Raw genomic sequence first — 25,646 nt, 5'->3', positions numbered from 1 at the left:
ATCCTATCGATTGGAGAAGCTATCTTGTTACCGGGGGCAAATTTTATGGAATCATCTTACTTTTCAATTATTTACAATGGAATAGACAATAAAAATGACCCCGGTAAGAATTTAGTTCTAACATTTAACATTGTTGTTAGCTCTCAGTTCAATTTGTATATGAGTTACCTTCAATTGGAGATTGTTATACTATAGTTTCCATTTACGTATGTGGCACATGCCAATTATTTCTTTCTCATTTGATTTTAGTAAAACTGATGGAGAATATTGAGATTTGGGAGCAACTCTCCAACATCTCTGGCACATGAAAATTAGTTGTTTCTTGTTTGATTTTAGTAAAACTGATAGTTGCATATTATTTTATTGAGATGTGGCGCTAACCCCAACTTGATTTTATATATAAATACTGTGAAAAAATAGTAGTAATTGGTAACTGACATCGATTTCAATGTGGTTAATATTTGTTTCAGAGGCATGTGTCTATTGTCGTTCCTTTGTTTTGTAACTTAAGAAGCCAATATTATCATTTCGTTTGAGTAAATAGTCCCACAATAATTTTTAATGGGAGAGAATCAGAGTAGTATGAAATTTTATACTATATTACTACTCTTTATTAGCAAATAATGCTCTTCATAGTACAGTCATAAAATAGTACACTTATAAAATACAAAATAAAAATAGAGACAAGTCACATTTTAAAAACAAGAAACTGGAAAACAAGACGAATTATTGATGACAATTACTTGAAATATATTTACTACATTTTCTTTTGAATGAATTTAATGAATCACAGCTTTTTATATGACTTGGCAAATTATTAAATGCAATCAGACCAGAACTATACAATTAGTCACAACCTATATGTTCTCTGTTGATATAAAAATTTCCTATTCTATTTCCAGTGGAGTGTGTATGAATACTACTTGTGTAGGTTAACTGATCACTCAGATATTTTGGCAACATATTGTGTTTAATTTAAATATAAATATTAGCATATTCAGTGTTATCCTTTGTATAGCAGACATAAGAGACAGTGTTTCCAACCATGTATTCCACAGATGTGCGTTTATTACAACTTAATATTGCCCTCATGAATCTGTTTTGAAGCTTCTGTAGTCTGTTTAGATTTTCATTGCTCACAAAATAGAGTAATGTACTGCAATAGTCAAAGTGGGGTGCTATTATTGATTTATAAATTGTTAATTTTGCATTTTCACTTATTTTATTTTTCAATCTATATCTATATAAAAGATTAATTTTCGTGGCTATTTTCTTCTGAATATAACTACAGTATGCATTAAGGTTCAATTCTTGATCTAATACCACTCCCAGATATTTAAAAGTTGTTACCCTTTCAATGATATCAATATAAAGATTCAATGACAGCTGTTCATCTTGCAGTTGTCTTAAACAATATTTGCTACCTATTAACATGCATTTTGTTTTATTAATATTTAACTTGAGGCCATTGTCACATAACCACTCGTTTATATTTGATAGTTCCTCATTCAAACATTCTGAGATTTCATTTGTTGTCCCAGAACAGTACAACATAGTGTCGTCGGCAAACAGTTTTATCTTATATCTTATCTTACATCACATATCTTATCAGTTTTATCTTATATTTTTATCCTATATTTGTGATGTTTGACAGAAAATGATAACAAATGATCTCAGTATTCTTCAACTCTGTTATTAATAATTCAGAGAAGAATTTCAAAACCTAGGAAAGGATACTTCTTCACGTATACTATAAATAATTTATTCCATATGAACATGTTCAGTTATAAATATGAATATATTAAATGTAACAAAAAAGATTATAAATAGCACAAGTCATCTAAAACAGGCACATTTATACAATAAAATTTCTTATTCATAAAGAAACACGCTGATACATTGATCACAGTGCTTAGAATTTGATTAGGTCTTTGAGAATTGGCTAGGTAAGTGTTATTTCGATTGTGCCGCCGCTTCTAGTTCCTGCTCGACGATCTTCCTGTACTCGTCAAAACCGCCTTCTACACTCTTGACAGATCCATTACCACACACCCAAAGTTCGCTGCAAACCATTCGGATTAGCCGTTCGTCGTGGGAAACCAGAATGACGCCTCCCTGGAAAAATTGTATGTTTAAAAAACTCAATCCCAAGAATCATCAAGAACGGTAAGAACATTGATAAAATGGTAAATATTGTGAATTATTATTCACACTCAGTTTCAGATTATTTTGAAGGTCTTCATACTTATTTTGACTTTGAACAATTGAAAAAATCAGTAACGGCTAAAATACAGTGCATTTCTTCAATGTCCCCCCGCCCTTTTTATTTTTTGAACGGGTCAACTTGAATAATTGAAATTTGGGATAATGAAATTAATGCAGGAATACCTTATTTTGAAGTGAAATTGACAGATCAAACTTTCAAGATGGCGACTGGGCGCCATCTGAGGAAAAAAATTTAAATGGAAAGGGGGGTCTCGTGACACATCATTTTGAAGCTCCTGACGAATACTTCACAACCCTAGAATATGAAGTCAATATCTTCACCTACTACAAAATGGCGGAACATTTAATAATTTCCTGAAGACAAATACAGTAATATCGATATTTCTAGAAATTTTCCTTTTTATCTGGCGTATGGCAATTCCAACAACCCGATAAGGTTTCTTAAGTTATTTTTTGTTTATATAAACGACAAAAAATGCAGTACGACGACAATGAACATCATTGTTTAGTTTAGTTTTCGGTTTTAATAGTAGACAGGTACCACATCAACAATTTCTAAAATGGTGAATTCTCGTCCACTGAAAAAAAAAATTGAAGCGATTTTTATTTACGGTGCGACATGTAACTTTCACGAGACCGAAAGGATTTTCAATGAACGTTTTCCGAATCGCGAGAAAAAATAATTTGTAGGTCCAAAGTGAGTGGACCACCCTGTAACCTGTGAGGGTTTATTGTAGGACACACCAATTCAAACTCGACCAAATAAATCCTGTTTCATAAGGGAGCTGACTACTTTATTTCATGAGTGATTTTTCAGGTCAGCTGACAAACCTGGGGCTCTGCCCCAGCCCTCTGAAAATCTGATCCCAAATGCAACAGGGCAGACATGTATGTGACAAAAAAGTTATTGGTTGTGTACTACTTCCTCTCTATTGAAAAATTAACTCTATGGCTCGGATTCTGTTTCCGTTTAAATCTTTTCCGTTAACCAGCTGTCTCACCCTTACAAATGACAAGCCTCAGAAGTAGAAACTTGTGCGAGTTAAGGACTAACGAGGTCTTACCTTTTAACGTGTGATTCCTAACATGGGTTGGACGATAGCAAGTGAATATCGATCGTACAGCCTGGGGCTTGAACCACCGACCAACACGGCGGTCGATTTGAGTGAGTGAACAAAGCACCTACATCGAACCGACCAAATAATCGCATGAATGTCATTACGTACTGTCACGATATGAATAGATTTGTCTCTTACAATGACATAAAGAAGAATTGTGGTTAAACTCGTTCAAAATGAGCTCTCAAAAATTTTGTAATTATTGCAATAAATCTGCATCAACTTATGTAGGATGTAACACCTGCGATGTCTCTTTTTTTCATGAAAGTTGTGGTAAAAGAATCATAAAAAGTGGAGTTCTAAAATGCTCAACTTGTGTCAAAAGTGGGGTTATGGATACCACAAAATCTAAAAATGAAGGAAATCAAAAAGAATTAAATGTGAATCAAATGAACATTACAGATATAATTAATGCGATGGGAAGTCTGGAAAAAGCTGTACAATTTTTATCGGACAAGTTTGATGATTTACTTGGTGAAAACAAAAAAGTGCTACAAGAGGTTAGAGAGCTTCGAAAAGAAAACAGTTATCTGAAACAAATAACAACACAATTGGAGAATAGAGTCAATTATCTGGAGTGTAAAGAATATGCCTGTAACCTGGAAATCCATGGGACACAGGCAGAATCTGATCCTATGAAAGTAATGAAGGAAATTGCTAATGACTTATTGGAATGTCAACTAAAAAACGAAGATATAACAGAGTGTTACATAAAGAAAACACGAAAAGGAAACATACTTCTTGCAAAGTTTTCAAACTGTGAAATAAAACGTAAAGTCCTAGCAAGTAGAAAGAAACGCAGCCTTGACTCTGCAATGTTAAAAACAAACAAGAATAATACCGAAGCAAAAACCAAAATATTCATTAATGAACAGTTGACAACTCGCAACAGAAAATTGTTCAATATGGCATATAAGTATAAGAGAGAGAAGGAGTACAAGTTTTTATGGACCAAAGACGGAAAAGTTCTCATTAGAAAGGATGAGAATGCACCAGTAATTGGCATAAATAGTGAGGATGATATATTTAAACTCAATTAAAATGGCAGAAACACTTAAATCAAGTGCTAGTTTTTATAATAACATTAAGGAATATGTTAACAATAATGGGGACAATAAAAATTTTACTGTTTTGTATCTGAACGCACGCTCAATAAAAAATAAAATGGAAGAGCTAGAAATACTGATTAACAATTCTGTTCATCCTGATGCTGTAATTATAAGTGAATCGTGGCTAAACCCAGCTGATGAAAAATTTTATAATATACCAGGATATCAGGCTGTATTTGTTAGCAGAGACAAAAGGGGAGGAGGAGTTGGAATCTTGATTAGGGACAACTATACCTACAGAGAAATAGCTAGACAAGTAGATAATTGCTCAATGTTATTCATTCATATAGAGAAAGTAAACTTAATTCTGTGTGGGATATACCGACCAACAGATTATAAATTTGAAATGTTTATCAATTCTCTGGAAGAAAAACTGGAAATCATAAATAATGGAAACAAAAAATGCTGTATAATGGGAGATCTGAATATTGACTTCTTAACAAATAATGTTCAAAAGGAAAACTTAGATATAATGCTTGAAGCGAATGGTCTGAAGAAATTGAACAGCACAATACCAACAAGAGTGACTCAGCACAGTGAAACCTTGATTGACTACTCATTCACTAATGATGATACCAATGAATACTCCTTAGCTATAGTTGAAAATGCTATTAGTGACCACAGGTTTCAGATACTACAAATAATGAAAATCAAACCGCCACAAGTAAACTTTAATGATTATTGTATGATCAAAGATCTCAACAAAATGGAATTCAGAAATGAACTGCAAAGAATTGCTAGGCACAACTGGGAAGATCCGGATATTCTGTGTGATGCAATGATTAGAGCCTACCAAAACAATATTATAATAAGAAAACTGAAGAATAGATTCCGAAAGAACAGCGCCTCTTGGTACAACAGTCACATCCATAAACTTAAAGAAGATAGAGACTATCATTATCAAAGACATCGACTGTTCCCTAATAGTGCACACCTAAAAAGTATGTACCAGAATGCACAGAAAATATTGTCTGCAGCTATTAGTTACCGGAAGAGACAATATTATCAAGACAGGCTTGAACAGGTAAAAAACAATCCAAAAGAAACCTGGAAAGTATTGAACACCATTGTACACAACAAACCACAAACAAAGAAAACTGTGAAAATACCAAAAATAATCACGAATACTAATAGTATATTAGAAAAACCTCAGGATATTGCCAATGAATTAAACAACTTCTTTACCAACATTGGCCCAACTTTAGCAAGGACAATTCCAAAAACAGATTTTAAGCCTCCAAGAATAGCTACGACAGGGGCTGTGTTTGCTTTAGAACCAACAACCCCGGAAGAAATAATACGGATTATTCAAAAAATGAAATCTGGTAAAGCTGTAGGAGTTGACCGTATATCTGTAGAAATACTCAGGGACTTCGCAGATGAAATCACCATTATTGTAAGCCTTCTAGTGAATCTCACTTTCACAACTGGCTCTGTACCTCAAGCACTAAAAAGAGCAAGAGTCATCCCTATCTACAAAGGAGATGATCCCACAGCTAGCAACAACTATAGACCTATATCCCTGCTATCAGTTATCTCAAAAATATTAGAAACGTGCATGAACAACAGACTTGTCACCTTTCTTAATCACACAAATTTCTGGTATCATGGTCAATATGGTTTTAGAAGAAATAGCAGTACCCAAACTGCAACAACTGACTTAATTACAAACATGATAGATAAATTGGACAAAGGTTTAAATTGTGTGTTTCTATCCCTAGACTTAAGGAAGGCATTCGACACAGTGGATCATAGACTTCTGTTGGAAGTACTACAAATAGCCGGTGTGCGTGGTATTCCTCTGATATGGTTCAGCGACTATCTGGTGGGACGCACACAAAATGTGGTGCTTAATGATACAGTTAGCCAAACAACTGATATAACTTGTGGAGTTCCTCAGGGGTCTATCCTGGGGCCATCACTTTTCCTGATTTATATAAACTCACTGTCATGTCTCGCCTTGAGCGGCCAACTTCAACTGTATGCAGATGACACCGCAATTGTTTATTCTGGCACAGAAAAACTCCAAATAAAACATCAAATAGAGGAAGATCTATCCCACATTGAAAAATGGTTAATTTATCACAAATTAACTCTTAATGCCAACAAGTCAAACTATATGATAATAACAAGGAGCAATCCATGGGATGATATGACAATTGAAATTGGAACAAGTCATCTGACCAGAACAACTTGTATCAAGTATCTTGGCCTTTATATTGATGACAAGCTGAAGTGGGACAAACATATACAGCAAATTTGTAAAAAAATAGCCCCTGCTATTGGTGTCTTGGGAAGAATCTCAAAATTCACCTCTATAAGCCAGAGAAAATTAATATATTACTCCCTTGTGCATAGCCATATCACATATCTGACACTCATCTGGAGTTGTACGACACAAAATCGAATAGATCAACTGAAAGTATTGCAAAACAAAGCTGTTAAGAGAGTATATAATCTTCCGTACCGATATCCAACAGCACAATTATATCTAACCAGACGAATCATGGACGTACACTCACTGTACATAATTCAAACCTGTACTTACATACATAGCACCCAGCTGAATAGTATTCATTCAAACATTCACTTCACGTCGAATCTACAAGTCCATAACTACAGTACCAGAAATAGGCAACAATTACGAACAACTGCTGTGAAGACTTCTGCTGGTCAGCAGAGTATTACACATCAAGGCGTCAAATTCTACAACTCAATTCCCGATTATCTAAAGGCTCTTGGAGTGTTCTCTTTTAAAAAGAAATTGAAGGACTTAATATTTAGTGGTTATTTCCAGACACAGTATTAGTATTAATAGTATTAACGATCCTATCAGATTGATGCTGTTATATAGATTGATATATATATATATATATATATATATATATATATTTTGTTTTCTCTTCTTCAGTAGTATTAACATTACTGTGAGACTGATGCTGTGATAGTTTTTTTATCTTTTTCTTATATTTTATGTATCCAGAAAAATATTTTATTTTATCTTGTTTATTTTTTTTAATTTGAGAAGCTTATAATAATTACCTCTCATATTTATTTTCTTCTAATTGATTGACATATGTATCTTTTTTTTTATGGCCTACATAGCTTACTTAAGCTCAAGGCCTTAACCATAATATGTACTATGCAGAATTTTGTACTCATATTTATTTGTAGTTACGCAATTTATGGAATAAATAAATAAAAATAAATAAATTCGTAATCTTTCACAAGTAAGTATATGGCAGCCATAGTGGCGTACTGAAGAGTTCTCACTTGATTGGTAGGATGTTCAAGGTGCAAAATTTTTTAATAACGGCAGCAACCTTTCTATATGAGGACACCTATAAAGAGAATAAAATCCGGGTTGATGGGCCGTTGTCGAATGGAACCTGAGGTACAAGATATTTCATCTGCTACTTCGGCAGAAATCGGAAGTGGTATATGGGTTGTCTGCAGGAACGAATGTTATGCCCCCAAGTGTTATGCATAGTAACAACCGTGTAGTCCAACATTGATCTACTTAGTGTGCCCACAAAAAGTTAGTTTTTTTGAAAACGAAAGACTTCTATAGACAGAATTTCATACATGGGAACAAAAGAACAGGATTTTTCAAAAATAAAGGTCAATTCATATCGTTTGTAAGAGGGATATAGGTTCAATTTTGACCAAGAGGCATTGTTTTGCAGAAATGAAAGACTCCTATATTGGACCATTGAAGAAAACTTCGTACATGGAAATAAAAGAACAGGATTTTTCAAATATAAAGGTCAAATAATATTGTTTGTAAGAAAAATATAAGTTCAATCTTCAATCTTGACCAAAAGGCATTGCATTTAAGGAAATCTGTTTTTTGAAATTTGTTCAAGTAAAAATGCTTCACAGAAATAGAACTGGAGTGAATTAATTGTATCCCTAATGACAGGGTTCAAATGAGCCACTGGATTGATACCATAATAATGTTCGTTAGATACATTATTAATTCAATTGTGATGGGAGATAATTCAAATAGCGGAGTCTTTTATGAAGTATGTCAAGTGTTTGAGAGTTCATTATATTATATTTTAAAATATTTTTGGAACTGTTTTTCAAAATATTCATCTTTAGGGTTAATTACCCTTTTGGATGTGTTCATGTGTTCCAACCTGCAAAACCAAAACTTTCCTTTTTTGTATTGTATGAACTTTTGTATGAGTAGAAAAAATCATTGGGAATTTCTATCAAAAATAAAACGGCATATGACAAAAAATATATTACCGTGAATTTTTGAATGGCCTTTCCCAGGGCTTCTATCGTTTCTATATCCAAGTGATTGGTGGGTTCATCAAGGACTAGGAAATTAGGTCTTCCCATGCACATACTAGCAAAAGCCACCCTGGATTTCTGACCTCCTGATAAACTCGAAACTGTCTGCAGTGCCAAGTCTCCAGAAACTCCGAAGCTACCTAATTGTCTTCTATACTCTTCAGTTGTCTTTCCTAATAAAATAAATAAAACGTTGATGAAAATTTGAAATAACTCATTGGGATTGAAGCCTTTTTTACATCAAAACTTACATAACCTTACAAGAACTAAATATCGCTCGAAAAAATAATGTTTCCTTGTATATTGTTGCTGTGAGAGTTTAGATAAATATCCTACCAAGGTTCTATCAAAACAGTATCAACAAAGCTTTCGACAAATCTAAACTGCTAGATAGTATCAATACAGACTTCTCAAAGGCCCATAATAAACCACAGAATACTAAACTTCTAGCTAGAAGCTTTTGGATTTGGATTCCATATACTGAAGTTGATTGATAGTTTTCTTACTAACAGATTTCGAATATGTTTGTGTCAACAAGTTCATATCTTTCACAATTCCACAATCAGTATTACTTTGGATGTTAGGCAAGGCTCCCATATACGTATACTTCATTATGAAAAATGAGAAATAAAACTGTTTGTTTTTTACCACTAACAATTGCAATAAGTCTTTATAAAGTCCAATCGTCCCAATGGAAGAGCCCAAGAGAGTCAAGACCAAAAAAGGCACGTCAAGTTCGATCAAATTTCGGTTACTGTTTTCTTTTATTACTGTGACGTAGTGCATCAGGAGTTCATGCCACATGGACGTTCGGTCAATAAGGAGTATTATCTTGAAGTTATGCGCCCGCTTGCGAGAAGCAAGAGTTCAAGGACATACCAAAAAGTGCGTATCAGAACTGCTTCGAGGATTAAAGGGAAATACTTCAAAGCGGACAAAATAAAAACTGATGAATTAATAAATATTTCTTGAGAAAAATAAAAATTCAGCCTATATTTTGAACACACCTCGTATATTGAATATCCAGTACTTGATTAAAAGGAAAACAATTCTTGGAAATTGGCTTTGAGGGGTTATGTATTGTTTTATTGTCTTTTTAAATTCATTCAAACTAAGATTTTTTTCACTTGCTGACAAAGTATGATGTATAGATTGAGATTTGTTTGAGATATACAAAATTTGAAGCGGGTTGTTTGAATTTTTATAGGGCTTAAAGTGATGTAGTTGTGAATATATGAAACAATTTTACTTTTTACTTCTACAAACACAATATTGAATTGTAATTAAAAGTAAGAGAGATAAAACTACAATAACAAAATAAGCTTAAGAACTACTAACTAAAATAAAACAAAACAGTAAATATAAAAGGAAACAAAAAAGAAATCAAATAAATTATCACAATTTTTAAAATGTATACAAGTACCTATAAATTAAGTTACCCAATACCTAGAAGTTAATCCGGCTGTGAGAAAAAGCAACTATAAAGCATCGTCATCATACGAGATCTGTTAGAACTGAAGATTTAGAGATCAATGTGTTGGCTTATATTATTATTCATCCACATGTTTCTATCCGTACTCTTGCAGAAGAAGTCGGCGTGAGTAAATCTAATGTACAGAGAATTCTGAAAGAAAATAAATACCACCCATTCAAAATTCAGTTGGTACAAGGTTTGAAACCCACGGACTTTGAACGACGACTTGAATTCATTGCTTGTATTCAGGTAATATTACATGAAAGTCCTAACATATTCAGTCAAATTTTGTGGAGCGATGAATCGCGATTCCACAATAATGGAGTTGTGAATCGACATAACAGTCACTATTGGTCTCAAGAAAATCCCCACTGGGTCCGCGAAATTAATTTTCAAACTACTTGGGGTATTAATGTATGGTGTGGATTGTTCAATGGCCGCATCATAGGACCTTACTTTTTCAATGAAAATCTCAATGGATTGCGATATTTACATTTTCTAGAAAATGATTTGATCCAGTTGATGGAAGATATTCCCATAGCAGAACGACAAGGAATTTGGTGTCAACAAGATGGTGCTCCTCCTCACAATTCACAGGTTGTTACTGAATATCGGGATAGAACGTACCCAAATAGATGGATTGATAATAAGGGTCCAATTCGGTGGCCGGCTCGTTCCCCAGATTTATCACCGCTTGATTTTTCCCTATGAGGTTATTTAAAAGATATTGTTTTCACTACTCCCCCTTTGAATGTGGATGATCTGAAAATGAAAATTCGACTAGCGTGCAGTGATATTACGCCTGAAATTATAAGAGCAACTTGTACGAGAGAAGTGATTCGACGTTTCGGAGCCTGTATAATATCTAATGGGCATCACTTTGAACAATTTTATGACTTATTTCTAGGTACCTACCATTCTTATGAAATGATTTATCAAGTTATATTATTTACATTGTTATTAATTAAGGATTTGTTTTTGAATACACCTCTTTCAATTTCGCAATTGTTTCATATTCAAAATGATTTCTGACTGAATTCCACAACTCAAAATTGAAACCATTACTTCGAACACCCAAAATTTTGACTAATTTTCATGTGATCTGATGCAGAGAGAATAATTGTATGAGATATTTTTAAAAATATAATAGTCGTTCTCAAGACTTTACATTTTAAGCAATAACTCAACAACGCCGTAACCGAATTTCAAAAACCAAACTTGAAATGATATCAGAATTTAACGTAGCATCTGAATATGTAATGATATACAGGGCGTTCTATTTTAAAAAATGGAATTTTGGTCTGTAGCACCTACACCAAACACCCTGTATATTTAAAAATTATATCAAAATATAGCTCTCATGAATTCCTAAAACTTTTGTATGAAACATTTTTGTGTATCTCCTTCAACAAACCAGATATTGCCTGTCACATAAAATGTGGGACACCCGGTATATAAAAGAATTACATCAAAAAAGTATTTAAAATCAAGAAGAAGAAGAAGAGTTCACATGAATATAAAACTAATCACTAATATTGTATGCCTAATAAACAACATTTGGTTGATTTCTGATGTATTCAATTAGTTTGTGTTTAAACATCGTTACTGTCCTTGCATTTTTTATCATTTGTGGAAGTCTATTATAGGAATCTAAACCTTTGAAGAACAGAGCATGGCTATTTTTAAATACGTTATATTTATATGGAAATCAACCCTATTTCTAGTAGAATAATTATGGATGTTATGATTCAAAACAACAAATTCATTAAAATACTCAGGTTGGCCTTCCTGTGTTATCTTGAATATGAATTTCATAGTCATATAAAACAATCAGCTTACAACTGATAACCATTCCAGTGCATTCAGCATCAAAGCTATAGGTGTTGATTTATTACATCCCAGAATTACCCCCATCCATCCATTTTACATTTTTTGTAATTGAGATTTTTCATTCAAATTGAGCTGCAATAATCAAAATGTGGTTGAATGATGCAATTATAGCTGTTAAGGTGTGGTTCATTGAGTAGATTACAACTGAATAGACTTTATTATCTATTTGGTTATAACACTTATTTCTGATTAATAATATACAACATTACAACGCCTTCAACACCGAGGCCATATTCTATTTTCCTACTCCATCTACCAGTGGTACTTTGTACCAACTCTGACTTGTTACTTACAGAGCTCTGCCCTATGATACACTTGCCAATACACAATGGGCGTAGAATACATGTGACAAATCGGAGTGCAATATCTGTTTAAAATCTGTTTTTCCTTTAATCAGCTGTCGCACCCCTACGAACGACAACCCTCAGAAGTCGAAACTTGTGCGAGCTAAGGATTAACGAGGTCTTACCTTTAACGTGTGATTTCTAACACGGAATGTATCACAATACTCAACAATAGCAAGTAATTCGAGAGTTCATGGAAAGATGACTAAATATTCTTGAAAAAATAAACATTTTTTTTTTATATTTTATTTTTAATGTACTAGACATGCTTGTGAAAATTCAGATTATTATCAACAATGAATCCAAGGTATTTAAATTCAGTTTCAATTTGTAGCTAATTATCTTCTATTTTAATTTCGATATCATTTATGTTAATTTGATCATATTTATATTCATTTGCAATTATCATTGCCTTGGTTTTTGAACATTGAATTACAGTTTGTTCATTTTCAAAAATCGATTATACATTTTACCTTACTAAGCAGTACATCAATATTTCCCCCTGTAACTGTGATAGTGGTACCATCCGCAAACATAGTAAGGTGGAAATCTTTCAGATATTCTGACAATTCATTTGCATACAACAAAAAAAGCAATGGTCCAAGCACTGACCCCTGTGGCACTCCAAAGCTTAACGTCATTGCACCTTGATCTAACATTTTCACATTTTACAGTCATAGTACGCCCTTTGAGGTAAGATTCAATCCATTTCAACAAGTTATTTGGGAAACCAAGTTGGGTTAGTTTTGCAATTAGAAATTCAGGAGACACTGTGTCAAACTCTTTTGTTAGATCAAAAAATAAAAACATTATAAAATTATTCAAATCCACTTCTTTGTAGATATAATACTTTTCAGTTCTTCAAAATAGCTTCAAAGCCGAAGCCGAAATGTCGAGTAATGTAAAACTCAATATGCGGGTCAACATGAACATCCTTCAAATCCCAATATTCCTTATTTCCCTATAAAGCTTAACCACCCCCATGATGTTCTGGTGAGAAATTCTTGAAAAATGCCTACATACCTGGGTATGCTTGTTGAAGGAGCTCTACTGAATTGACATTCATGTCCAGTTGATCAACATGATGTTGGCTAAAGTAACCAAATTTCAAATTCCTGTGTACGTTCCTCATACCCGATGTTGGATACAATATACCCATGATGATTTTGAGTAACGTTGTTTTACCAGCACCATTGTCTCCTACCTGAAATTAAACATAGCTGATTTTACAATGAGTTCAAAATTTATTTTATTGTATGCCATAAATAATTATGATAATGATTATGAATTTCAGTAGTTCAGACTTCCATTTTCTAATATGATATAAAATGATTTGAAATCCCCGAAATAATCAATAAAATTAAAATGAATAGCTAAAAATAACGATTATATTAAGCAAAAAAAACCCTAAAATGAAATTACAATAAAATAAAATATACGCAACAATTGAAAATTGAACAATAAAAAAGAGATGAAAATTGGAAAATTTCAAACCAGGTTACTTCTTATATTTGTGAAATGTTATAGAAGTTGATGATAGCAGTCAAAAACTTTTTAACTCTAAAAGTGTTTAGGTTTGGACATGTTTTGATGATGAATCAAGAATGTGTCTCAAATGTAATTGTAGTACACATTATATACATTTATTTATTCTCAAGAAATTACCAAGGTTTATACAGGTAATGAATATGAGAAATATTCATATATAAATAAGTAAATTCAATTTCGGAATTGGTCTAATCAATAACAAAAACAAACAAATGAGATTATGTAAATTAGTATAACAAATAATTCCTTAATGCCAATTTTAATTTTTTTGTAAGAAGTAAATCAATTTCATCTGATTAAAAAAATATAGTTTCTAATTTTGAATAGTATTCGAATGATTGGTGCTAACTGTTTCGAATTAAATCGATCTGGGTATTCCACAAAAGAATTTCATTTATATGTGAACCTAAACACTGAACATTAGTGGACTTTTTGATATTGTTGTGTCCTAACATCAATTTAGAAGTTGTCTCAGGGAGGTTTGTTATCAACAAACATAAATGAAGATTTTTTAAAATTTAAAGTTAATTTGTGTATACTGAGCCAAATATCTTTGTTTTAAATCAGCTTCCATTTGTTGGTATATTATCTGTGAACCTTCATTAATACATCAAAGTTGTATCATCAGCTAATAGTACTAATATATTTTTTAAGGACAAAACACAAGCAATACACCGCTCTATGAGCTATGCCTGTGCGAAAGAGGCGACTCACATTGGATTTGAATCGTTGGAGATTAAATCATCTGGAAAAACGTAATTAGGAAGTTTATTCCACATACATGCAGTTCTCCAAATGAAAGAGTTTTTAAACAGTGAAGTTCTAGATGTACTGAGTTGAACCTCAAAACGATGAACAGCCACAGTCCATCGCCTATTTCTGATATGTACCACTCTTGGTGGAATCAAATGTGCCAAGTCACTTAAACACTTTCCGTGAAAGTATAGAAAAGAGACAAATCCCCAACCTTTCTTCTATGTTCCAGACTATCAAGGTTGCAAGTAATGTTCACGTCTCTAATCAGGAGGATGGTTCTTTTCTGGATGGAATCCAACAGCTTCAGGGTATGCTCAGGGGCAGAGCTCCATACATGAGAACAATCCTTCAAAGAAGGACTGATCTGAGCTTTATAAAGCATCAAAAGTTACAGCGTGTGTCGCCTCTGTTTGGAAAATGATGAAACAGCAGAGCATATACTTTGTGCCGGCCCCGCTGGGGACCGAATCAGGTTTTTAGAGCTCGGCAGAGCTGTACTCTTACCATCTGACCTGAAAGACCACTCACCATACAAACTAATCGGCTTATTTAAGAAGCTGGGTTTATTTGGTCGAGTGTGAATAATAAACCCTTGCAGGTTGCAGTGGAGGGTCGAATAGACCCACTCACTTTAGACCTAACCTAACCCACGGAAAGCTGTAACTCTGAAACAGAATTTATGTGAGAAAGGAAAGGGTCCTAATACAGACCCCTGCGGTAGTCCACACACAATATTTTTGTATGAACTTTTCTTATTTTCCAAAGACAGACATTGCTTCGTATCACTTTAAATTTTGAAACCATAAAAATGCATTACCTCTAATACCAATAACAAATAATTTGTTCAACAAAATTCATGAAACAGTATCAAAAGATAAAAGTCTCCTCATACATAGATGTGAGGTCGAACTGCCTCATGCCTTTGATAATGTATAAAGCAGTTAATGACGAATTTTCAGGAATGAAACCTTGCAAAAAATAGTCTCTCTTAAGGGTACTAATAAAAAATGAAACAAAACTCACAATACAAATCCTTGATTCCATTGTGGCACCAAGATTTACATCACTAAATATCACTCGTTCTGCATTATATCTGAAGGAAACTTCATTCAGCTGTAATATGGGTGGAGACAGAGGCTCTGTATCTGGTAATTTCAGCACCACCTCAGCTTCCTTAATAATTGGTTTGAGTTCAGGTCTAAAATAAGTTGAACTCAATCTCAGCTGTTCGGATACAATTCTAGAATACTCACAGTTTTTCCAACATTTTTATCTTGGATTGAACAAGGGCTGCTCGGTTGGCGTTATACCTGAACCTGTCGATAAACTCCTGAACGTGTTGCCTTTGCTGCATTTGTGCTTCATATTCCCTTTGTTGATTTTTCAGTTTTTCGGTTTTCGTCCGCTCAAACTGTTCATAATTTCCCCTGAAAATTTAGTTACTGAATCACGACGTTACTTCAAATTGCAACATTTGAAAACTCGTTAGGAATCTATTTTGGTTTGAACTCTGTGAAAATTCTTTTTGGTATGTACAAGTTTTTCGAATGAATCTTTTACTCTGATAAAATTTCCCTGTCACCGAAGACAAACATAGTGAAAGTAAAAAATAATGAACATTCCCTTTTTCCATAATTCTCTAATTATTTTCCATACAGAGCCCAGTCTTTTTGGGAGTATATTCAACTAATGTAATGTAATGTAATAAATTGAAGAGTTTTCAAATATCTTAAACAAAAATTATGATAATATCAATATTATTTCCAAGTTCTTTACTTCATTACATATTTAGAGATGATGGTTTCCTAATTCATAGCCAAAACATAATGGATTATTCCGACAAAATGTAATATGATAGTATTTTTAAAGGTTTGAGTAAAGGGCATTATTTTCATAGTATTTCATAAACCTGTCAAGGTCTTCTTGTATTAGTGGAGAATCATTCCAATTAGAAACTACATGGAATATTTTCAGATACATGAGAAAATTGGAAAACTGGAAACATTCTGTAATATCATTTATGTAAATGTTGAAGAGAAGTAGACCCAAATATGATCCCTGGGGAACTCTAGACGTTATGCGAATCGAGTTTGAAATATAATTTCCAATACAAACCGTCTGACCATGATTACTCACATAAGATGCAAGCTTGAATAATAATAATCTTTATTTGAAATAGGAAAATCCTAATTTACATACATTTCTAATATTTCTGTCTAATATTTCTGACAAACATTAGATGAATGTTAGAACATTCTGAAGTTGATCAATAAGGTAAGCATGATAATATTTCAAGAAAGAAAATTGTATCTATAGGTAACAAACACAATACATATCATACTTGTACATTGAAAACAAATTTCTTCAGTTTGTTTTTGAACATGTTCAGAGATGGGCTATTTTTAATTCCATTTGGTAATTTGTTGAACCGATCAAAAACTTTGAAAAACAAAGAATTCATGGTGTTTTTGTTCTGTTTATATACAAATTATTATTATTTCACGTGAAGTGGTGGTGAATGTCATGATGAAAGACAATGTACTATTCAAAATAAGATGGTCCTAAACTGTTCAATATTTTGTATACAAAAATCATTGTGAAATATAATAGTCTTTGGGGAAATGATTGCCAATTTAAAACATTAAGCATAGTAGTAATGGGGGTATCTCTATGGCACTTCAAATTGATCCTCATACCACGATTCTGAAGTTTTTGGAGTTGAGAGAATTTATTCTGATTGAATAGATATAGGATAGAGGAACAATAGTCAAAGTGTGGCTGAACAATTGACTTGTAAACAGTGATACTTGACTCGGTTGAAAGATTACTAGCAATTCTGGAGAAAAAGAATAATTTTTTAAAAATGTTTTCATGAATATACTCAAAATGTTCATCAAATGAGTGTTGTCCATCAGGAATCCCAGATATTTAGTTGAATTCACTAATTCAATTCTTTCATCATCGATGCTGTGGTTATCATTTTTGAGTCGATTTGGCTGTATTTGAATTTGGTGGTGATTATCGTTGCTTTTGTTTTCAATACATTCAGCTTTAGTTTATTCATTTTCATATATTCATTTTTTGTATAGCCATTTCGAGGTTCACATCGCTACATGCCAATAGAGTATCATCAGCAAAAAAGTTCATAAATTCACAATCAACAAACAATGGCATGTCATTTAAATATAGTATGAATAGAAGCGGACACAAAACACTACCCTGAGGAACTCCGACATCATTACCAATTTCACAAGAGAATATGTCTTTCACTCTTACCCGTTGTTTTCTGTTGGTCAAATAATTAGATAGCCAATTGTCACTGTACCCTATAGATAGATAGATAGATAGATAGATACTTTATTGTCTAAGAATAACTTCTTATTGACAAAGTGTCATAAGTAATCATTAAAGTAATGAAGGTACAAAATACAAGTAAGCATAAAAGTGGAAGTATAAAAATTATAAAATTAGTCGAGACGAATAAGATGAGATTAATGTGTATAAACAAATAAGTCGCAAAAAAGTAAAACAAGTCTAACAAAAGTAAAAACATGCGCCCAAGGCGCTCATCAGTCTACTATACAAAACTATAAGGTAAAATACAAGACAACAAAGAAAAATCATCAGTTTTACATTTAAATCTGTTTAAATCTGTTTAAAATCTGTTTTTCCGTTAACCAGCTGTCGCACCCCTACGAACGACAACCCTCAGAAGTCGAAACTTGTGCGAGCTAAGGATTAACGAGGTCTTACCTTTTAACGTGTGATTCCTAACACGGGAATCACACGTTTAAAGCGAATCGTTAAAGAACTCATCCAAAGTGTAGTATGCCTTATCAAACAGTAACTCTTTGACACTTTTCCTAATTTTTCTCTCTGAATTTAGATCTTTGATATTCTGGGGTAAATGATTGAAAATTTTTTTTGAGTTATAAATCAGGGAATTTTTAACTTGTGTAGTGTTGGGCTTAGTAAGATCCAAATTACCCATCTGTCTAGTCAGGTAACTAGGGTTTTTTATGGTGTTTCTATTTAACTTATGTTTTTTAAACATCAAACACACCGTCTCTAGTATAAATATGCAGGTAAGGGTCATTATTCTATGTGATTTGAATAGTGGACGACATGAATCTCTAAAGCCAGCCCTACAAACATACCGGACAGCTCTTTTTTGTAGCTTAAATATCATATTGAAAGATGCTTTGTCGGAATTGCCCCAGTAGCAGATCCCATATCTCAGGTGTGACTCTATAAATGCAAAATATGTTGATCTTGCCATGGTTGGGTCGAGTTCCTTGGATATGACTCTAAGTGCATAATAGCCTTTGGCAAGTTTGGTACATAAACTTGCGACATGTTCCTTGAACGTCAACCTACTATCAATAAATACCCCAAGGAATTTAGCCAAAGAGGATTCTTGTAGACATTTATCACCTATTGAAATTGGGTTTAACAAACATTTAAAGGTGAGAATGTGGGTTTTATTTACATTGAAGGACAACAGATTGGCGTCGCACCATTTCTTGACCTTGTGAATGTCATTTTCTATTATTGCATTCAAATGATGAGTGTCTCTATTATGCCAAAGAATGGTGGTATCATCTGCAAAAATTGTAAATCTACCCGCAATATCCAAGAGTGCAAGATCATTCACATAAAGCAGGAATAATAAGGGTCCAATAATATATTCCATATATATTCAATTTAGTAGTATAGACCTATCAATGGTCTCAAATGCTCTTTTGAGGCCAAAGAACATTGCCACAACAGTCCAGTTCTAAATTTACTTAGAGATAGTTGCACTGATGACTCACACGAGTGCATTTGTCAAAATTCCAATTGACTGTTGATTAAAATGTCATTTTTTTTCAACATATTCAATTAGTTAATCATACTAGTAAACCACAATCAAATTTGTCCAAAGCTCTTCTGAAGTCCAAGTAAATAGCATTTACTTGAATTTTACTGTCAAGATTTTTTAAAATAAATTCCATATATTCGAATAAGTTTCTTTGGACACATCTTTTTTTAATGAATCCATGTCAGTTATTTTAAATATTGATTATGTCATTAATATAGATAATCGTACACAATTGATTCAAAAAACTTAGCTATAATAGATAATTTTGAGACAGGTCTATAATGTTCGGACAATGGGGAATGTTCCTCAATTTGGGTTATTACAGCAAATGCAAGTTTGAACAAAATAAAGTTGAATTCAATTCATGAGTTTTTCAAATTCACTTCGAAAAGTATTCAAATTGATGTTTCAAATGTTGGGTTTTAATTTTTAAAGGGATTTGTTTCTAATTCACATATTAGCAACAGCGCCTAGAATGTTAGATCGGAGTTTAGGTTACCTAGATATTCTACTTCAAAAAAGGAAAATTATCTTTATAAATCAACAATTAAGGTAAAATATACATTATAGTTCAATACCACCTCCACAAGCCACATAAACAACAGTTGTTTTGTTATTTATTTATATAGAGGAAGATAGGTTAGGTGCACAAAATGTCATATATCACAGAATGTCTCGGAACTCGGAACATAAGTAAACAGAACAGCACGCCTCTGAAATATGTCATATTTGTTTGTCTCATACAGGTAACAGATTCATTGTCCTTTATTAGCTATAACCAATGTTGCCAAATGGTGAAATAGAAATGAATCCCTTTAAATGTTGAAAGCATTATTTCATTCCTCTTTTTTAAGTATTTAAATAATTGTTTAAATAAGAAGATTGGAATGATAAGTTTGAAATGCGTTGTTTTAGAGCTCTTTTAAGAAAACTACTTGATTTTCGTCAGGAGGAACATTCTCCATTGTCTGGTAAAATATTTGCGTAAAGGGACAACATAGGCTTGTTACCAGAATTCAGGAAAATATACTTTCCTAGGGAATCTATTGAAAATTATTATTATTATAAGATTGAAAGCTACCATGGAAAGATCTTTCAGAAATGAACTAGGAATATTCTAAATTGATAATGCTTTTTATAGTACTGAAGAATACCAGAACTCTAGAAATTCTCACACATTGTATTTGTGGTGAATTCATATTTTTTTTAATCTGTAATTTTGTGTTTTAGTTTCAGGTGCTGGACTAATCTCATATATTCATACATTTTTATATCTTCATACCAAAGGTATAATCTTAATTAACATTAATATATTGTGCTATTATTGTAAGTTTTTAGCAGCTCCTGCTGCATAAATATGGTAATATGTTTATATGAAAAAAGTACCCAAAATTACAACAGTATATCAATAATCCATTAAGAATCAGAAACCCTAAGGTTCATACAATACTCTACAAATGATGAAATATTATTTTGACGTATGTCAAAAGAATTGGAGCTATCACAATTTAAAGCGAAAGTTTCAAAACAAAATTCAGGTTTTGAAAATGAAAAAAGATTGTTATTTATCCTAGACTTCGACCACTAAAAAAAAGCTAAGTATAAATATTTGATATTTTCAATTTGTAGGAAAAATTTATGAATACAACAAGTTACTGACTAATTGGACTCTTCAATGGTTTATATTACGCAGTAACTTTTCAGGGTGAACTTTTAATTTTTTTTTAACTTTATTTTTCAGATTATGGAAGATTATATACCAAAAATAACAGTAAGAAATAAACATATAATAATAACACTTACCTATATGCCTCAATTCTTTGTGAATGTAGATGTAATATATCAGTAGGCACCGTGTCTAGGAAATTCCTGTCGTGAGATACCACCAGTAAAGTGGTAGGCCAATTTTGTAGATAGTTCTCTAACCATATAATTGCCTTGATGTCCAACATGTTAGTAGGTTCGTCAAGCAACAGTAAGTCTGGTCTAAAAATCAACAGAAATCAAGATTAAATAAGATAATCATTTAAAAACTGGAAATGAACTGTACTTGAAGAAGAAAAGAACATAACAAAGATGCATATAACATATAACAAAATGAAAATAATTATTTCACTACTAACCTTGAAAACAAGGCTCTTGCAAGTGCCAATCTCATCCTCCATCCACCCGAAAAAGTCTTTGTTGGTTTTTGTTGCATATCAGATGTGAACCCAAGACCATTAAGTATTATAGATGCTTTCGCTGGAGCCTTATCAGCTTCGATGTTTTGTAATTGAGTGTAGACTTCCGTGAGTTGGGAGTTCAGTTCGGGATCTGCAGAACTTAAATTGAAAATAAAAAAGTAAGATATTTTTCACAAGGTAAAAAGCTTACCCAGCATTGATAGCAGAACTGATTTCCTTCTCTTTCTTGAGAAGTTCTTCTCTCACTGTATCACATTCCAGAACACTATCTAAGGCTAATGTGTCGTCGCCTACCACCTTGAAGAAATAAATTAGTTAAATCCAAGATCGAAACATATTTCAGAAAAACTGAATAAGCATTATTTGAAAACTACTCTTCCAACGATTAGTTTCACTAAAAACGGGTCGTGTCTACATCTACCCACGAAAATTATTGACAACACTCGTTTTGATTCTGGTGTGAAATGATGAAGCCATGTTTCATCCATTGTCACATATCGATACATAAATTCGTGTATTTTATGGTGGAACAGCTTCAAACACTGCTCAGAATCATCAATTCGTGGTTGTTTTTGGTCAATTGTGAACTCGCACGGCTCTCACTTTGAACAAAGCTTTAGCATACACAAATATGCATGCACAATATGTCCAACACGTTTGTTTGATATCTTTAGAGCCTCAGTTATCTCGATCAACTTCACTTTGCGATCATCCAAAATTATTTTGTGGGTGTTTTTCGTCGGTAACAGTCTATTTGCGGCGTCCACTGCATACACCTCGTTTGAACTTAGCAAACCACTTCTCAACGGTTGATTTTCCTTATGCAAAGTCCAGCTTTGGCTTCATAATTTTTTTTTTCGCCAAAAAGTAATGCTTTATCAACAGACAAAATACCTTTTCATCTATTTTCTCCAAACTAACAAAAGTCTTTATTCAAAATGTTCGATCCCACAAACTAATAGTCCGACAGCTGTGAAATTTGACGGTTAGGGTTATTTGAAAATCATATGGTTCAATACTAGTATCTAGGTGTTAGCTTACAAACTTTTCAGCTCACCTAATATATCCACATCAATTATCTTAGCAGGTTAAATTGATCTTTGCAATCAATTAAAGATTTTTATGTTGTTATACATGTACCCCATTTTGTTGAAGTTTCCTGACAAATAGACCACCAACTAGTTTGAGTGTATCCAGAATAAATATTAAAGAAACTTTGAGTAGTTTTTCCATGGAAACATGCAGTTGATTTATCGTAAATAAATGGATAACTCTGCTATGGAAAGAATAACGGAACATAGTTCTTTTTTTTTATAATTCAATGCAACATGTAGTCAAATGATTGAAAAATTCAATGAACTCAATGTTTCATAACACAAAATCTTAACATGAAAATACTAGAGTATTATTATGAAGAACAAAATTGATTTTTTTGGTGTACAACTTACTTCTTGTTCAACATGAAGAATAGATATATGGGAAGGGATCCTCAATTGGCCACCAGAAATCATCCTCAACAAGGTACTTTTTCCCAGGCCGTTCCTACCCACCAAACCATATCTCCTACCGAATGCCAAAACTATATCAGCTCCTTGAAGCAAAACTCTGAAAGAGAGGAAATATTTTCACAATTCAACTTTGAATTTTTAGGGTTATCAATAAGTACCTACCTGTCACCGTATGCTACATCAAAGTTCTCTATTCTGATATCCTGTGTCCTATTGTTGCCTTTAGCTTCTAATTTACTTTCTTTTTTACTGGTTACCTGCGAAGCAGAGGCGGTTTGCAGTTTTGGAGGTGCTATGGTTCTAACTTCCTTTGTTCTCTTGTCTTGCTTCTCTTGCAATTTAGCTTGGGCCTTTTCCAATTTCCTGGCATCAACTTTCTAAAATTCCATTTCAATACTGAATCATATTTTAGAAAAACCTTTTGAGGATATGAATATATGAAATTTATTTAAATTAAAAGAAGTATATTAAAGAAAGCCAAAACCTTTCTTTCCTAACAAATCTGTTCTTTATTGACATCTACTAGTTAGACATCATTGGCAGGAGATACATGAAGATTTGTTTTGTTTTTTATCATTGGAACATCAATAAGTGTTGTTCCAATCCAAATAGATTGGAACCTTTGGCTCTGTTCAATGATGGCCTTTCAGATCTCCTCACCTTCCCCTCTCGACTTTTGTCTGTGAAAATTTTTGAAGAACGAAATTTATAAGCAGCTGTATGCTGATGTGAATACATTGCAAGAGACAATAGCAGGACCCTGTTGAAAAAAGTATTCATGCGGTTCTGAAACAAGCATCTTTGAATACCTACTGTGAAGAAACCAATCATTTTGTTACACTTAAATTGCAATAAAAACGTTGATATCTATCTGCTAATCATCTCTCGTAACTCCCTCATTTATCACTTCACAAAAATAATTGTCATAGACTTCTATAATTGAAATATTGTTTTCTGCCATAAAAAAATACTACATACAGGGTCTTCCATTAGAAAGGAAAGTATTTTACTCAAAAAGTAAAAAAAGTAATGCTCAAATGTGTTTTACATTCTTGCACCTTCATGAGTATAAAAAGTACTACAATCATTGAATTAGTGGCATTAACAGAGTTCCTTGTATCAGTTATTGTTTAATTTGTTTTTTCCAACTTATATATGATGACTAATGATATTTATATTCCTATGGTATCACTTATAATTATTAAGATACTTTGTCCCTTTTTATAGATCTCTTTCTATATTCTTCAAGTTCTAAACTTTCAAATTTTTATATCAATTCAAGAAAACAAATAATTTAAGGAATTTACCTAAACATTTTTCTGATTTCACTAAACATTCATTGATTTCGTTTAGTAATAGTTATCTATTACTACTATCTAATATCTAGTGTCAGTTCACTTCACTAAAAATGAACAGATATTAAGTTAGAGTGAATTCATGTTCTAGTCTGAAGACGCAATGTTGAAAAAATGTAAGAACTCATGTTGGAAAACACTTGTTATCATTAAACAAGTCTATGAATACTCTCACTGAAAATAAATGATACAACCTTTTGCAAAATATCAGTTATGACTTGCGAATTACAATTTTATACTGGTGCATGGATCAACCTTTGGTATTACATCTCCGATGATTCCAACTAGGTTGATATAACATGTAGCAAGAATAGCACTTTTGCAAGGACACATTAGTAAGTTCTATACTGGAAGTAGTTGAAAGATTCGTAAAAACTCTATACTAAATCAAGATATAAATTCAAACATACCAATGAATCATCTCTCTGCATAACCCATATACTTTTTACGTCTTCGATATTACTATCAGTGCTATCCACTATGGATCCTAAATGAACTGGAGCATTCAATACTTTTATGGTTCCATTACTCGCTTTCGTCTTTGTAGGTTTCAGCATACATAATAAATCTTCGCATATACTCCTAAAATAAAAAAAATCATTATCAAATACCAAATCATACTAACCATCGAAATTTTTCATCACCTGATATCTTCTTCCGTTTTATCGCTTGAGACTTCTTGCAAAACTTCGCCCACAGCTTCATAAATTTCTTCGCTGTCTTCAAAGTCATCAGCACCGTTCTCCAAGACCCCTAAAATACTATCATGTGGATTTCAGGCATAACAATGTTTGGGAATTACCTTCAACATATTGCTTGAGATCGTCATCTATTGAAGGAAATACACTTTCGATGTATTTACTACACGTTCCCATATTGCTAAAAATTGGGAAATATTTACTAATCTCTCAAAACCGTGTCGGCGGATGACAATAACCTTAGTTTAAGAAAAATATGTGACAAATGGCA

The 25,646-nt window shown here is 32.8% G+C and overlaps 1 protein-coding gene across 1 annotated transcript; it reads right to left on the bottom strand.

Annotated features, from left to right (window-relative positions):
• Window positions 1–1,746: 1,746 nt before the first annotated feature.
• On the bottom strand, window positions 1,747–25,646 carry LOC111508616 (ATP-binding cassette sub-family F member 3). The gene is made up of 13 exons (XM_074174240.1): window positions 25,480–25,646; window positions 25,322–25,430; window positions 25,088–25,259; window positions 23,485–23,699; window positions 23,263–23,419; window positions 22,005–22,111; window positions 21,752–21,952; window positions 21,432–21,614; window positions 16,021–16,194; window positions 15,791–15,965; window positions 13,487–13,667; window positions 8,708–8,928; window positions 1,747–2,115 (listed from the first exon to the last, which is right to left on the bottom strand). The coding sequence occupies exons 1-13, from the start codon at window positions 25,550–25,552 to the stop codon at window positions 1,954–1,956; spliced, it is 2,130 nt and encodes a 709-aa protein (XP_074030341.1). The 5' UTR covers window positions 25,553–25,646; the 3' UTR covers window positions 1,747–1,953.

The sequence above is a fragment of the Leptinotarsa decemlineata genome, unplaced genomic scaffold (genome assembly GCF_025532065.1).
Source record: "Leptinotarsa decemlineata unplaced genomic scaffold, Ldec_3_MD MMD2_P_RNA_scaffold_12, whole genome shotgun sequence".
Classification (NCBI taxonomy): domain Eukaryota; kingdom Metazoa; phylum Arthropoda; class Insecta; order Coleoptera; family Chrysomelidae; genus Leptinotarsa; species Leptinotarsa decemlineata.
The sequence above is the reverse complement of the archived record's forward strand: the minus strand, read 5'-3'. Positions and strand labels throughout refer to the sequence as shown.